General features: G+C 39.3%; 1 protein-coding gene across 6 annotated transcripts in view; it reads right to left on the reverse strand.

Moving 5' to 3' along the window:
* Nucleotides 1-239: 239 nt before the first annotated feature.
* Nucleotides 240-17,423, reverse strand: part of PDE7A (phosphodiesterase 7A) — a 150,146-nt gene continuing 132,962 nt past the window's right edge. For 4 of the 6 annotated variants that reach the window (XM_053896555.1, XM_019421232.2, XM_019421234.2 and 1 more), the window contains exons 8-13: nucleotides 13,468-13,599; nucleotides 13,189-13,280; nucleotides 11,100-11,244; nucleotides 9,020-9,116; nucleotides 8,257-8,337; nucleotides 2,897-4,707 (exon numbers count right to left, since the gene is read on the reverse strand). In XM_053896555.1, coding sequence (XP_053752530.1) covers nucleotides 4,499-4,707; nucleotides 8,257-8,337; nucleotides 9,020-9,116; nucleotides 11,100-11,244; nucleotides 13,189-13,280; nucleotides 13,468-13,599 — 756 coding nt within the window. In that variant the 3' untranslated portion in view covers nucleotides 2,897-4,498. Of the gene's footprint in view, nucleotides 1,787-2,896; nucleotides 4,708-8,256; nucleotides 8,338-9,019; nucleotides 9,117-11,099; nucleotides 11,245-13,188; nucleotides 13,281-13,467; nucleotides 13,600-17,423 lie in introns of those variants that run through there. The other 2 variants (XR_008420063.1, XR_008420062.1) reach the window with 2 other exon arrangements.

Here is a 17,423-nt window from a genome sequence, read left to right on the forward strand (position 1 = left end):
AATCAAATTTGAAAGCTAGATGGTTTTACCAGTCATGGATATTAACAAAAAAAAAAAAAAAAAAATTCAAGAATTACTAGAAATGGTGTCATTTTCATCACTGACCAAACTAAACCATTCTCTGAACCCACACCCCAACATTGTGCACTCATTTCATAAAATAAAGAAACCTGCCATATTACAGAACACTTTTCACACATCATTTTGTCACTCAAACATTTTGAGAACAGAGACGAGGGTTTTGTAATTTTTAATACCTTTATTATATCCAGTGCAGTACTCTGCACACAACAGGAACCCAGATATTGCTGACCACATGATTCAGCACAGACAGATTAGTTTCAATATCATTTCTCAATGTTATAGATTGATGGCTAAAGAGAAAACACATTAATACCGAATTAGTTTGTTCAAACATCGATGGCCCAATTGAAGCTAGCCCTGTGCTTATATAAGCACAAGAGCCTAGAAGTTGGAGGAGACCTGCTGTGCGCCCCCTGTCAGCTCACCTCCGAGGAAAAGACCATGGATCCTTGGGGGCCTTCCAAAGACACAGGTTGTCTGCAGATCCGTAGCGAGCAAGGAATGGCTCAGACTAAGTCTTGCACATAACTGTACAACTGTATGTTTCAGATGTGTGCTGATGCCATGGTGAGTAGTATGCACATTTATTTAAAAACATTAGTGAATGCATAGTAGCTGTCGGTCACTGTTTATTTTCTCAAGCAGGAGACACTGATCAGGAGAGGATTTAAACAAAATATTTATACATTAAAAAAAGTACACATGAAAACACTGTAAACCCCTGATGTGAAAGTTAGAGTTTTAAGAAAACTCAAAGTTTTAAGAGCCAAGAAAGCATTTTGGAAAAGAAACTGTTATAGGAATCTTCAAAGAATTACTAGCACCTCTAACCTGTACCTCAGGTACAAATATATTTTCCAGGTTTGCAAAGGACATAAAATATTTGCTTCTTTTATACAAAGAGGATCATTATAAACCATCACATTTACAGAATAGAAATATTGACCAGGTACCAGATTGGTTTTTCATTAAGCTACGGCTTGCCAAAGTTTTCTCTCCAAGGACCTTTACCTCCAGAGCAGAGGAGATGCCCCCCTACTACTGAAGTGTTGGGTAGAGCCCCACAGGGCTGCGACATGCTCGACAATTCTTTGAAGTCTCCTGTTTTAAAAGTTCATGTGAATTTTTCTGTTCCATAACATTTACTTATTTGAAATGTAATCTTCTAAATTTCTGAACTGTTTCCTCAAATTTTTCTAGAAAACCAATGTTCAAGGAATATAGGTTATATTTAAGGAGCAGGGCTATAGATGGTGACTTCCACATATATGTAACAAAACATAATCTGTCAGTGGGTTTATTCTACGTGTAGGCAGGAAATGGGAGCAACATTGAGGTGTCTCCCCCAAGAAAGGAAATAAGGTAATCCTTTGACTATCAAACAGTAAGAAATGGATCAGAGCAGAAGTAAGCAATCGTACACCGGCAGATGGAACCCAGGCAGGTTCAACTGAGACAAAGGCTGAAGGTACTGACAGATTTACTGGATGTGCCCATCAGAAGCTGATGTGGAGAGGCAACTACTGGCAGAGAATCTCTACAATCATCCGGGGGAAGAGCGTACCCTGGTCCACAAACATGAAAATCAGCAGGTGAGTCCCCATAGGGAGATGGATGCATGAGGCAACTTGCTTCCCTTGCTCAGAATCCACGCTCACCAAGTAACCGGCTGATCATAAATGGACTTCCCCAGAAGATTTGCCTAAAGGGAGAGAACGATTGATAGTTACATTTCTCATTGTAAATTAAAGTACTAACATTTTTAACAACTATCAGTTACTGTGAGCTTGGTTAATGTGAGTTTCCTCTAAGACCGTTGTGCTCTGCATGTGCTGACATACTAGGTCTGTAAAGATCTAATCAGACAACTAGATGCATCAGATCTGCCAGGATGATGCCACCTTAAGTGGTCACTGACCTTCCCCAGGGACAGTCCGCTCTATACCATCAAACTCCTGTACCCGCTCTGTCCAATATGGTAGCTACCAGCCACATGCGGATATTATTGAGCACTTGAAATGTGGCTAGTCTGAACGGAGATGTGCTGTAAGTGTAAAATATGCACCAGATTTCAAAGACTTGGTACCCGCCCCCCCTCCTCCCCGCCCCCTGGCCAAGAAAGAATGTAAAACATCTCAATAATTGTTCTCTAAGATAATGACTACATATTGAAACAATATTTTGGATATATTGGAATAAAAGTTAATTAATTCCACTGGTTTCTTTTCCCTTTTTTAGATGTGGCTAGTAGAAAATTGAAAATTCACTTACGTGTGGCTCACATTTTATTTCTATTGGACATCATTCTTCTGTGCAAATAATGACAGTATGTTTGACTTTAAAACTTGTACTATATCCTTCCTAATGAATTGGACTTGAGAAGACACAGGAGAGGCCCAGTGGTGCCTTTCTTACATTGATACCAACCAAGGAGAATTACGTGGCCATTTCTTATTACTTTACTTTAAAAAAGCAATTACAGCTAGTACTTTGGTATTGTAAGAGTGCTGATATCTTACGCAATTCCCAACTGTGGGGACAAAAAAGGCTGTGGAGTCCAGAGGCCTGGGCTCAAAGCTGACTTGTACCATGTATTAGTCAGAACTCTGAGCACACACAGTGGGGCCACTCACTCACTCGTGAGGTGCAGATAATGACAGATGACCCCAAGGGCTTGGCCAGCACCTGCATCTGCCTAAATAAATACCTGATGAGTGAATGCTAGAACCAAGAAGCTAAACCTTGGATTTCCTAGTAATTTAGTATTAAGATTTCCAAAAGATTGAGTTATAAGGTAAATATCAAAGATAAATATGTGAAAAGATAGGTTTTTATTCATCAAAAGTTAACAGCAACAGGCACATATTAAAATGAGTATGGCAAAGCCTTTTACAAAGGGCTTTACACTCAAGCTTTCTCCCAAGAAAATGGCTGTTGCAACGAACTGTAAACATAATCAATAAACAGTCTTTTACAGTAACAAGGGAAATACAATTGAACTAAAAGAAAGCACCGGTTTCTCTTAAAACTAGATTACAGTTGTGCTTACTATACATAAAACAATTTAAAACAAATTACAAAAGTGGAATGTTTGAAGTTTAAAATTAGTCCTTAGATTTTGTCCTAGAAAACATCTGTTCACATCAAAAGGCCCATCAAAGGGTAACGTTTCATCAAAGGGAGGGACAAGAAAACAATGCACTTGTTTCAAATCAAAACAAGAAGTTTGGTCACTTAGCTTTGTGCATAGTTTAAGGCAACTGGAGCGGTCTGTTACAGCTCGCCTACCTTCCCCTCCCCCAGTGTGGCTGCGCACCGTGTCACATTCTAAGATAATAAATAAAAGCTTACGTTTCAAATCCTTTCCCACATGGATAAATATAACACATGCACAGTCACACATGCACAAACATGCACGCAAACATACGTCCACACATCCACACACAACATACCTCTCACGCACTGCAGCGAAAGGGACTTTAGTACCCTTGCTCTGAAGGACACACTTCCCCATCCCACTTTATTTCAGATTGGCAAATACCCTGAGCTGTTTATGGTGTTTTAAACATTCCACCTGTTTCTTGCATGTGCAGGTCAAGAGTACAGTAGTGAAAACAACATGCAATGTCTTCACTGCAGAATCATAATACAGCTAGGACACTGGTGTTCTTCCCCTCCCGCCCCAAATCAGAAACTAACAGTTAAAAAAAATTGCATTGCCAAACAGCACTGGAGGGAAAGCTTGGCGGTACTCTATGATAAATGCTCAGTTTCCAGTGCGCAAAATAAAACTATAGCAAAAGGGAGGCTTTGGTGGCATCCAAAGAAGAAAAAGGCAAACCAGGGGGAAAGAGCTGCAGTTTAAGTTTGATCTTTAAAATTGTTAGTGGTTCCTTCACAATCATGCTCCAAGGCAATTTAGAACCAATATTTCAGAGTTGATTTGTAAACATCGAGTCTTGCAGGAGGCAGCAGAGGCTGGGCACTTCACATTTCCTTTTTCTCAGAGAGAACTTAGTGGAAGGTACAGATACACAACGTTGCGTCAGACTGGTTAAATTCCAAGAGATTTCTGCTGAAAGCTACAGTTCAAGTTTCACGGTTCGAGGAGCAAATGCTTTGAAAAACTGGTGGCACGTTGCAAAACTTCCTTCGTTACTCCTTTCGGATCCGCTCCTGCTGGGCTTTGCATATTCAAGGTTTCACACGAAAGCCAAGTGCATATTGCTGTATGTTCAGGTCTTATAATTAAAAAGTGGGGTCGCATGATCCAGTAGAGGACACCTTGGGAATAAATAACGCTGGCCTCATTCCCTCGGAAACCTTGGCAGTCAAGAAAGTCCTCTCACCTCAAGACCCCATTTCACATTTCTAAAAACCTGCAGGAGGCAGTCTGTTCCGACGATTCTGGGGGCTATGATAACCGATTTTCCTGAGGTAATAGCTGTGAGTTCAACTCCTCGAACGCAGCATCAGTGTCCTCACTGGTGGACTGTTCTCTCTGCAACCCCTTCCAACTGGCTTTATTCAGCCCCATATGTCCGAGCATTGTCTGGGATAGCCTGGTATTGGAAAACCTGGCCCATTCTGTGAATAAAGGCTCCACGAGGTAAGTCATGAAACCTGGAGAAAATAAGAGAAAAAAAGGTCTTAACATATATTCTGAAACTTTGTCTTCAGAACATCTATCCAGTGTTTATTCTCTTAAGTCCTATTCTAATATCACCTAAGTTTTCAGTGTGTGTGTGTGTGTGTGTGTGTGTGTAAATGTACATAACTTCTCTGAAGAATCTATTTAGTAGCTCAATGGAACTTTAAGTCAAGATGAATTGACAAACACATCAACTCTTTTCTGACGGTTCCTTTCAGCTACACCACTACATCCTATATGAGCAAACACTCAGCGGTCCTCTCAACTCTGCAGAAAGCAGGGCAGACAGTTGCAGTGAGACAGCTAAAGGCTAAGAGGGGTCTCTTGCAAGCCTGTGGGTGATGAGGCCTGAGCTGAAGTGGGGCTGGTGACGTGCTGCTGGGTTTCGCCCCCTCAGGGATGGCATCTTCACACCTGGTCATGGTTACGCTTGGCCACTTTATTTAAGTCCGAATTTACGGAACCAAAACTCATGACAAAAATTACAAGCCTAAAAAGAACAGAGCGTATTAGCTTCAGCAATTACTAAAATGAACACCAAAAGCGTACCAGGGTCCTACTTTTTAAACAACTCATATAACTGATCTCTCTTAATTTGTAGTCAGAAAGGGAAAATGAGTGATTTCTGGGTTGTCTGTACCTTTAGGTTGTACAGCACTCATGCGGACATTATGCCTGATTTAACACTACAGTGTATCTTATACTCCTAGAAAATACCTCGTCAGTCAAATCACATATATTGGAGAAACATTTAGCATTATTTCCTCAACTTTTGATCTGTTAAGGAGGAGGAGCATGTACATTCGAATTCTATCATTGCTATGTAACAGTTTTAAAATTTTCTTCATCTCTAAAAACTTTTTCATTTCAGCAAAAGACCATGTAGACCACAGGCCACACAGGTTTCATTTAGGCAACAAAAAATTCTGGAGTTAAAGCAATCAGCACCCACTACTTTTAATTAGAAAAGTGTACAAATTGTGGTATCTGAAATAGTAATTAATATTGGAAATAAGGCCTTTCACTCCCTCCACGCATATTGACGGAGAACCTGCTATCTATGCCAGGCACTGTTCTAGGGTGGCCAGGAATATAGCAGTGAATGGACAGACAAGATGTGCCCTCAAGGAGTTACATTCTGGTGAAGAGAAAGACATAACAAATAGAGGAAAATGTCACCTCTGCGGTCAAAGAACACGGCAGCTTTTTGGTAGCCATCCTCACACCACAGTGTCAGGCTGAACCAGTCACCCAGAGCCCTGTCGCTTCCAGGTGCCACAGTTAAGTGGTGAATCGCTAGAGTTTTATACCCAAATGCAGAACCTTATTATCATGCTTTTACATGAGTTTCATCTTATTTGATTCACCCGTTATTCCAACTGGTTGAGAGCTTTTGGATCTTGCCTCTAACAACCAACAAATTAGTATTACTTGTGGCTCTAAGTTAACCTCATTCTTTTAGGTCTTAAGCACCCGACAAAAATGGATGGGCTGGGGTCATGGACAGAGACAGCCACACAGCACCCTCCTGGAGGGCGGGGCTCTATTCATTAGCTGCTTGTGAATCCACTTGTTGTACGAGCCCATGTGCCTCTCTCTTACCCCCACAGATACCACAGGACACCTTGTCAAATGCCTTACTTCCCCAGTATGTGTTCTTTTCTTGTTTAACAAAACCATTATTTCTATCAAAGAAGGAAACTGTATTAATTACACATGACATCTACTTACTGACCCTATGCTGGCTCTGAATAACCACTGTTTAGCACAGTATTTATTCTGTGTAATTTATAACTATAAATTGGGCAAACTATCTGAAAAGGAGGCTACGAGAAGTCCACGTCTCCTAGGGTTGTTGTGAGGAGTTGGCAGATGTCAGCTCTTACCATCATTTCCCTTATCCTTGTCCCTTAGATAGCCTGACCTAGAAGTGCTGACACTGACAAGATCTGTAGACTGAAGTGAAGAATTTAAGGGATCTAGCTTCCTTTCATTTTTAGAAATTGTAGTTTTTAAAAAACCTACTGTCAAATTAATCTAGAGAGTCACTGACTCCAGCAAAAGAACTTAAAAGTAGCTACAATGACTTTGCTACTCATTCACCTATCTTCAATTTAATTCCCTTTGCCCATATTTCACCTGTTCTTTTGCATTTGAAGGTTTTTCTACTTGAGACTCAGGGTACCCCAGATCTGCTTCTTAAGTGTCTTCTTATCCCCCCCAAAGAAAGCTTCCCCCTCTGCAAAATTCCCCAGGCTTCTGGCTGGTTGAGCCCCAGCACCACCCTCCCCTGCCCCCGCCATTCCCGCAGGTCTGTGCCACACTCTTCTGGGCCTGGCTCTTTATCTTCCCTACCTGTTCCTCTGCCATCAAGTCGGTTACTACCCACTGCCTTCCACATGACGATGTCTTGCAATTACTATGTAAGTATCAGATTTCTGAATTTCTGACCCCTACAAGCCTCTTTTCAAAGCACTATGCCACAGACATGTGCTGTCTTCTGGATTTCTAGAAACTTTATCTTTCTGAAGTTTGTGCACCCATTTCTTTATGTTCAACCCAATCCTCAAAGGCCCTACTCAACACCAGCTACCAAAATCACATTCATCCCGCAATACCTTGTTGACTTACCCATCCCCACGCTGGCCTCCTACTTTACGTTCAAAACCCCAACACCCACTCCTGTGCTCTTTTACAATAAGCTGCCCCTATTTTAATCAGCAAATTTCCCTGTGCTTTCCGTTACAATTATGTCTCACTTAGTTAATAGTTCTCTAGTGCCTCCTGCTTCTAGGTGCAGTGCAAAGCCTCAGGAATACATCGCTGCAGGAAGGACCTGGGAGCTAGGGGAGACATATATCTAGTGCTTTGGAGGCCTGGAAAAGGAACAACCGACTCTGCCTGGAGAGAGCAGAAGGTGGCATCTGGAGGAGGTGGATCTTCAAGAAAAATGAGTCCATCAGGCAGGTGGGGAGGAGTGGCGAGGGGGAAAGAGTAAAGGGGTGCCATGGATTTGGGGAACAAGGCAGAGTCCCAGGTTGCCGCGGGTATGTGAGGGGAAGTTGCCGGGGAGAGAACCGAAGAGACTATTCGAGGGAAGCTTACAAGAGGCCTGTACAGGATGCTGAAGAATTAATCCACAGGCGGTGACAGAGAAAAGTAAGCCACAGTGGAAAATGGACTTCACATTATAATTGTGCTCAGTGGTCACTTTTTTCATTTTAGAATGCAATCCCAGAATTATGCAAAAGAAGCTTCCACGTGAGCAAATCACGTATTCTGTCAGTTTTAAAACAAAGTTACTGCTACCTGCTTTGCAAATATCATGGTTTTTATGACCTAAGATTAAATGAGAGTAAATTATAGATAGAGCCCCAAAAAGGAAAAATGGGTAAAATTTCTTAAATTAAAAAACAGAAATGAGCACAATATTAATAATTTATATTTCAGATGTAGATCTCTTCTTGGCAAAATTAAAACTGGCGGCATGTTTCTAACCAGCTAGAAGTACGTATAGTTACCAATCTGGATGTTGGCAATAGATTCAGTCTGACGATCACAAAGTGGACTCACACCCAAATGATACTTCTTTTCTATATCTCCTAAAATGATAAAAACAAGATAGAATGATTCATGTGGAACATAACTATTGCTTAAGTATACAGTTAAAGTCTTCATCTTACCTGTAAATTCCTTAGAAAATGCATGACATACTTAATCCTCAAGAGAGGATGGCTTCTAAATTAGTTCTTTTTAAAATTTTTAAGTTATTCACACATAGAAAAGGTTGCCAAGCTGATATCCTATTTTAAATGGAGGAGATGAAGAATTTTACTAGGTGTTACCCCAAGACTATAATTCTGTCAGCATTTTAATTTAAAACTTAGATTTCTAAAAGGAAGGTGCATGCAATGAAGATCCTTGGTTCCTGTTTTTAAATTACTAAAACCAACTTGCATGTTCACAGGGCCATGGGACCCTCCAAAAGGGATGAGGATGGTACAAGGTCAGGGAAATCTTTCTGGACAGCGAAATTTCTAACCTGACTTATGTCTATTTATAAATGCAAATGTTCACATTTCATCATTTCCAAAGAGAACTGGTAATTCCCAAAATATGCTCAATTTGTACATTATTGCCTGTATGTACATCTACGCTGAGTTGTCACTAAAAATACCAACAAGCATCTATTGCCTGACTCCTGTAAATGTCTGGGTTTGTTTATTCAAATGATGCTAAAAAATGAATTGAACAGACTACTTATCACTCAAAACTGTAACTTGCCTTGATGGAAGAATTCCTCTGTTACTTTTTCACTCCACTGCTTGCTTAATTCCCAGGTCCGACATGGGTTACAAATATCAGCACATTTCAAAGCCATCTAGCAAGCAAAATATTAAAATTCTTTAAAGAAAAAACTAAAATTTCAATTGTACTAAGCTTAAGTATACTCCAATAGTGGGAAAAAAGGACACTTTAATGAAGAAAAATGCTGCAACAGAAAATTCACTGTCTTTTATATTAATTCTATGATGCTATTATGTCTATCAATCATGTCTTCAGGAATGCTAAATGACACTTTATACCCAAGAGCCAAGCATAAGGACTGGACTAAACATAAAGCTACAAATAAATCATTGTATTCTCGCTCATTTTTAGATCCAAGAACTAATTTGTGAAAATAAAACACTTGGCTAAAAGATGCTCAACATCACTCATCTCAGGGAAATACAAATCAAAACCATGATGAGATACCACCTCACAACCGTCAGAATGGCTAAATTAACAACACAACAAAACAACAGATGTTGGCGACAACGTAGAGAAAAGGAACCCTCTTGTACTGCTGGTGGGAATGCAAACTGGTGCAGCCACTCAGGATAATAGGATGGAGGCTCCCCAAAAAGTTAAAAACAGACTACCCTACAATCCAGCAATTATACTACTAGGTATTTACCCAAAGGATACAAAAATACAGATTCGAAGGGGTACATGGTACCCTGATGTTTATAGCAGCATTCATTAGCAATAACAGCCAAAGTATGGAGAAACCACCAGTGTCCACTGACTGATAATGGATAAAGAAGATATGGCATATATATATATATATTATATATATATATTATATATATATATATTTTTTATATATATAAAATATGCCTACACACACACACACACACACACACACACACACACACACACACACTGGAATATTACTCAGCCATCAAAAGGAACGAAACCTTGCGATTTGCAATGACATGGATGGAGCTAGAGTGTATTATGCTAAGCAAAATAAGTCAATCAGAAAAAAGACAAATACCATATGATTTCTCTCATATGTGGGATTTAAGAAATGGAAGAGATGAACATATTGGAAGGGGGTGAAGAAGAGAGTGAAACAAACCATAAGAGACTCTTAAAATTTTGTTTTTAATGTTTATTCATTTTTTGAGAAAGAGCAAGTGTGAGCATGCATGAGTGGGGGAGGGGCAGAGAGAGAGGGAGACACAGAATCTAAAGCAGGCTCTAGGCTCTGAGCTGTCAGCACAGAGCCCAATGTGGCGCTCGAACCCACAAACTAACTGCAAGGTCATGACCTGAGTTAAAGTCAGAAGTTTAACCGACTGAGCCACCCAGGTGCCCCACCATAAGAGACTCTTAACAAAGGAGAAGTGAGGGTTGATGGAGGGAGGTGGGTGGGGGATGGGCTAGATGGGTGATGGGTACTAAGGTGGGCACTTGTGATGAACACTGGGTGTTGTATGTAGGTCACTGAATTCTGCTCCTGAAACCAATACTGCACTGTATGTTAACTAAGTAGAATTTGAGTAAAAATTTGAAAAAAATTCATAAAAAAATAATAAAATAAAATAAATTACTGTTTGTTGGTCAGTACCCTAATCTCACAAAAATGGTTTTTGTTAGAAATCACGAGTATGGGGGCGCCTGGGTGGCTCAGTCAGTTAAGCGGCCGACTTCGGCTCAGGTCACGATCTCACGGTCCGTGAGTTCGAGCCCCGCATCGGGCTCTGTGCTGACAGCTCAGAGCCTGGAGCCCGCTTCAGATTCTGTGTCTCCCTCTCTCTCTGTCCCTCCCCTGTTCATGCTCTGTCTCTCTCTGTCTCAAAAATAAATAAACGTTAAAAAAAAAAAAGAAAGAAATCATGAGTATGAAAACTACAAAAACAACGGTGCTTTCCTAAGGAGAAGATTCACCTTCTGTAAGATATTTTACTAATGGAAGGAAATCCCACAGCTTTCCCTCAAAATTTAACCACTCTGAAAGCTACACTAGATTACTTCATTTTTATTCTAACAGTCATGTGATTTACCCTAGAAAGAATCTTTCCCAACCCCATTTTACCTGTAAAACCAAATGCCTATGCCTGGCATCTTCAAGGCGTAAATCACCTCTGTCCAAATGGGACCGGAACAATGACAGATACTCGTTTTGGCGACTGATGTCTGTGGCTAGTATCAAAGCACCTATCTGAGTCTCCATTTGTTGCCTGGAATTAGAGAAATATAAAAAGAAAATACAAGACTTTCAATTAAATAGTTACTTCTTGTTTTTTTTTTCTTAAACTTAATATTCTGCCATTCAACTTTTAACCTATCACAAAAAATGAATTTTAAAGAATGCATTTTTAAAAACCTACTAAAATCATCAAAACTAAAACCAAAGGAGTTTGTAGGAAAGTACAAATATGTGTACATTCCCAAAAGAATGCCTTTATTTTGCCAGCCAAGGAGGAATTAGTTGTCTAAAAACAAATCCATATGAGCCTGATACGTTATTTTATAAAATTTTTGGCTGGGATGTGCTGAGGGTACACAACTTTGGTTTCTTTCTTGGGTGTCTGATATCTGGAAGTCAGAAGGTTGGCTCAAACGGAGAAAGAACAGCCCATTCAACAACTAAGTCTGGTAGATATTTTGACTAAGATGCATGATTATATGCTGACAAAACCCCACCAAACAATTTGATAAAGTTTAGATGTAACTGTATTTTCAAGGTCAAATTCTAGAATCAATTATCTACATGAATATCCAACTTTTCTGGAAAGGAAAAGGTAACATGTTAATGCAAATACATCATATCATTTTTAAAACTGTCTCAAGTAAAAAAATAATTAAGACTGTCTCAAGTCAAATAGTAAGAGAAATAAACTTAAAAAAAAAAAACAAAAAAAAACCCTTCCTTTTTTCCCCTCAATGGGCTGTAGCGAACATTATCTTTGTATAAATATCAGTAAAGAGCTGTCAACAGATTAAAAGGCTCACAATATTGGATATTAAATGAAATAAATCCTAAATAAAGGAAACATAAAAGAATGCTATTAGGTAGTATTCCTTATTGTCAATTTTTACCGATAGGGTTAATCATCAAATGTAAAACATGACAAAAAGAAGAAAGCAAACATTTTAATCTGCTTTAATCAAGAAAAAGATAACTTATATATACAAAAACTATGGTTTAAGCAATTTTTCTATTTGTACTACAGCAAGAAACAATTTTACTTACCAGAAGTATTGTCATAACTCCAAATGGTATCCATGAATAAAGATTTAAAAAATAAAAAATAAAGTCCAGCTTTTTTCTTATGGTCATTACACAAAATACTTAAGTTTTTAAAGTAAAGTTGTTTTAAATTATGAAATGGAAAAAGGAAAGAACAATAATAGTAACTTAAATTTTAGTACCCAAACTTATTTTTATGCCTCACCTTGTTTCTAGAATTAGATGGTTTATATCCACTTACATGGTTTTCTTAAGAGCATCTTCTCTCAGTGAGACATTATTAAAAGCTTTTGTTTGTGGATCAGTGAGAAGAGATTTTGTTAATCACCATCATATCGGGCTTATTTGCACTGATGCTTATTAGGCTTTCAAATGGCCTGCTTAACATTAAATGGTCTTTTCTTAAAAAATTAGTATTTCCTGTTCTTTCCATCATTATTTTATCCTATGCTCCCGAAGTGACTCCAGGGCTATGCTATTGAGGTATAAAGCATTTTTTTTTACTTACAGATTTTGAAAACTTCCTGAAACTTTTAATGAGGGTATTTATGATACAGAATAATTAATTTCTTTATACCTAGAACATAAGGTTTTATTCAAATGAGCATAAAATGGAAACATGTAACACTATTTACATAAATAGTAAACTATGACTGAGGCAATGTGTATTTGGAGTGAATTTATAATACTCAAATCTACGGAATGATCCATAAAAAAAAAAATCACTAAAAAAATACTACTGTCTTCACTGCAGAACAGGTTTAAATTACTAGAATTTTGATATAAACCTTTAAGATAAAATAGTTCAGCCATTAAACAAAAACTGAAAACTGTGGGAACACCTGAATAATTTTGAAACCTTTATAAAATTGTTTTGCCAACTTAATTTCCATAGTTCATAACAAATTAAATGTGTCTTAATCCAACCTACCTGCTTTCTGATGGCATATGTGAGAATAAGCCAGATTCTCTCAATAATCCCACTGCAGATCTCCAGTGGTGATTTTCCAGTACTGAGGTATTCTACAAAAAGGGGCATATCTGAGTTATTTAATAGCGAGTCTCTTTCTGAACATAAAGAATTATCTGTAGGTAATATTGATCTGGCTAAAATTCTAATGTTCATGGACAATCTGTTTACTACTTTGACTCCATTAAAACATTCTCCAGAATGCAAGAATATTAAATCTCATGATAAAATTGCACTGACCTTGTATAAAGTTGCCAAGTAATGGTTAGTTTTAATAAGGAAAGGTTGATTAACACCTGGATGATCCAGATCATGAGTGGCAGCTGCAATTAAGCTCAGCAAGACATCCCAAGGGGTTACAGAACTGGCAAGCTGAAGTGGGACAAAAGAATTAATTACAGACATATCTGAAATAAACTCTGTACCATTACAGTAGTTTTGAATTTGCCTCAAATGATAGTGTCGCGTCTCCTCCCCCTTCATGTTTTTCAGACTGTTCATTAAGGGCACCAAGCACCTGCCAGGTGCTGTCCTCATCACGACACGAGGGAGAGGTAGAATATGATGTGTGTTCCCGTCCACACAGAGTTTACAGACCTTGTCCTTACACTGTGTTCATTTGAGACAGACTTACTCAAAATGACAGCCAAAGTATAAATGATCTTTTTTGAGAAATGGGTTTAAAACAAACACAGGTTTCTGTATGTTTATTACCATAGTTGCTACCAACAGAAGACCTATGAGGTCTTTCAACTTTTTTTCATTGCAGTAAGAACACTTAATGTGAGATCTACGCTCACATTATCAGAGCTTTAAGTGTACAATTACATAAGACCTATGACTGAAGGCGCTTATTCATCAACAAATTGGTTACTAGACTTCAATTAAGAATCCAAACTGTAGGGGCGCCTGGATGGCTCAGTCAGTTAAGCGGCCGACTTTGGCTCAGGTCATGATCTCGCGGTCCGTGAGTTCGAGCCCCGCGTTGGGCTCTGTGCTGACAGCTCAGAGCCTGGAGCCTGTTTCGGATTCTGTGTCTCCCTCTCTCTGACCCTCCCCCGTTCATGCTCTGTCTCTCTCTGTCTCAAAAATAAATAAACGTTAACAAAAAAATTAGAATCCAAACTGTACCATTATTTCTGAGGTCTTTAATGTTTAAGGAAGCTGAGTAATCCTGGGGCAGTCTACATCCACTTTATTATGAAAATCCTCTCCCAACAGATGGATATAGTCAGAACAGCGTTCACAATATAGTCACCTCAGAAAAAGTGATCGTGTAAGCGAGCAATTATAATGTTACTCTCAATAATCATTGCAGATCTTAGCTGATACAATAAAATAATCACAAGGGGTAAGTTAATTACCTGACTGAAACGGTCAATGATAAATAACAAACTGTCAGTAGTAAAAAAAAAATAATGATTACCTTTATAATAAAGACAAAGAAGCCAACGATATTAAGACAATTTTTAAAGTGGGTTAAAAACAAGGCAACTGTTGCTTCGGATTCTGTGTCTCCCTCTCTTTGCTTCTCCCCACTCGTGCTCTCTCTTTCTCTCAAAAATAAATAAATGTAAAAAAAAAAATTAAAAAAACAAAACAAAACAAGGCTACTGTTATTTCCATTCCTTTAACTGTATCTGGTAATGCCGGACAGTAACAACAAGCTGTGTAAAGAAGAAACCGCAAACCATTTGATGGAGACGTCTGCAAAGCTATCATCAGGACCCTTTTCCAAATAATAAACTAGTGATGCTGAGTTTTCCTGTGTTCAACAAAAAACGTCACTGTTTTTATTGTTGCTATTAGGTGCTAATAGGCTCAACTCGAACACAATTATAATCTGTGTAAGCTCAGCTATGAAAACACAGAAAGTAAACACTCAAGTTAGGGCTGATGTCAAGTACAGAAAGAAGGCACTTTGCCCTAACTTTCTAGCAATTTGGGGGGGCTTTGAGTATTTCTTTTTGCACTTAAGAGTCCAGGAATTAGCTCTTACACAGAAATCATATATAAAAACTGAAAGCAGCTTTTTTTTTTTTTTTTTTTTAACGTTTATTTATTTTTGAGACAGAGAGAGACAGAGCATGAACAGGGGAGGGGCAGAGAGAGAGGGAGACACAGAATCTGAAACAGGCTCCAGGCTCTGAGCGGTCAGCACAGAGCCTGATGCGGGGCTCGAACTCACGGACTGTGAGATCATGACCTGAGCCGAAGTCGGAAGCTCAACCGACCAAACCACCCAGGCGCCCCTCTTTTGTTTTTTTGAAAATGTTTATTCATTTTTTGAGGGACAGAGACAGAGCGTGAGTAGGGGTGGGTGGGCCGAGAGAGAAGGAGACACAGAATCCGAAGCAGGTTTCAGGCTCCAAGCTGTCAGCACAGAGCCAGACGCCGGGCTGGAACTCACAAACTATGAGATCTTGACTAAACTATGAGATCCTGAGCTAAAGTCGGACGCCTAACTGACTGAGCCACTCAGGTGCCCAGAAAGCAGGTTTCTCACTAAATACTATATTTAAGCCTTTCTATTTGATTCCCTCTGCACCGGCATTTTTCTATAGGTGACTCCTTCTCAAATTTTTCCTTTAAATTTACATGGTTTCTGACCACCTTATCTACAGCTGTAAATGCTTGCCATCCTCTGGTCACTCTCCAGCACATTCCTCGATTTAGATTCCTTCACAGCAGTAATTACTACAATATATGTCAACATTCTATTTATTTGTCTAATGACTGCTTCCCCCACTGGGACCTTTCCTGTCCTGTTTACCACTGGATTCCTAGCACCAGGAAAATGTACTGAATGAAAGCACTTGAAAGTGTGAAGCCTTGTGAAAGCCCAGGCAGTAAGAGATACAATCTTAAGGCTTTTTTTAGAATGTACTTGTAAAACTGAATGAATCTATTTTAAAATGTAAACTACAATAAAGGAGAAAGGAATTTTTGCATTTTAGGGCTTAGTGATTTTATCTCCTTCACTGAAGCTTTGACTAAGTTCACTAAGTATGTTAACCATGAAAAGTATTTTTTAAAAAAATACTTGAGAGAGAAAGAGGGAGGGAGAGGGAGAGAGGGAGGGAAGGAGGGAGGGAGAGAGGGAAGGAGGGAGGGAGAGAGAGAGTGTGAGTGAGCGCATGTGAACGCACTCACAAGCGGGGAAGAGGCAGAGAGAGAGGAAGAGAGAGCATCCCAAGCAGGCTCTGTGACAGCACAGAACCAAACCATAAGTTCATGACCTTGAGCCAAAATCAAGAGTCAGACGCTTAACTGACTGAGCCACCTAGGAGCCAAGTATTTCAAATAAGTGTAATCAAAGCTGCATAAGGCAAAAAGTATTTAAAATAAGAAATATCAGATACATAGGCAAAAAAAAAAAAAAAAAAAAGCTTAAAATTAGTGCTGCCAGAGCTGCACAGGTAAGGCAGCATTTTTATTCATTTTTACCACACCCTTCCCACTCTTGCCTTGCCCCGTGCCTGGCATCAGCCCTTACCTTCCACGCCCCTGGCTTCTGGTTGGGTGTGGCCAGTGGAAGATGGGAGGGGAGCCACCTTCACAGACCTGTGCACCAGCTTAATTAACCTCCTCTGTGTCTCACAGAACGTGACACTTACCTTCATCATTCCATTTACCTGGCTGTATGGTGATTATCAGTTTCTCCCAAAAACTCTCAACAGAGGCTTCAGCCTTGGCCCAGAGTTTTTTTTAAAAGCTCAATTAGAAAATTCGGGCACTCAGGAGTATACATTTGTCAAAAATGTACCCATAAAATGTATATATTTTACTGTGGCATACAAGTGATACCACAATGAAGTTGCTTTTTAAAAAAAGCCTTGATGTATATACTCTAAAAACTGGGGTATTTCACATATTCCACAATCTCTTGAAAAATGACAAGACTGATGACCACATGGCTATATTCTCAGAACTGGCATCAAATAGCACAATCTGATTTAGTCAGCTTGCTTTCCCTTCTAACATCTAGTGGGAACTCAGATCCCAGGGGGAGAAGAGTTTAGAAACAGGGCTGAGGGTAAGCAAATGTGATTTCAGGACCATCAGGGGTAGGAAACATCCAAAGACAAACACGGCTTTCCGTTATCATCTACAGTTGATCCCTACATCTGTATCTCCAACAGATTCTCTTCTCTGCTCCAGACTCTCTTATCCAACTCTCTATTCAACATCTCCAT

The sequence above is a fragment of the Panthera pardus genome, unplaced genomic scaffold, assembly GCF_024362965.1.
Source record: "Panthera pardus isolate Hobbes unplaced genomic scaffold, ASM2436296v1 HiC_scaffold_7, whole genome shotgun sequence".
NCBI classification, from domain to species: domain Eukaryota; kingdom Metazoa; phylum Chordata; class Mammalia; order Carnivora; family Felidae; genus Panthera; species Panthera pardus.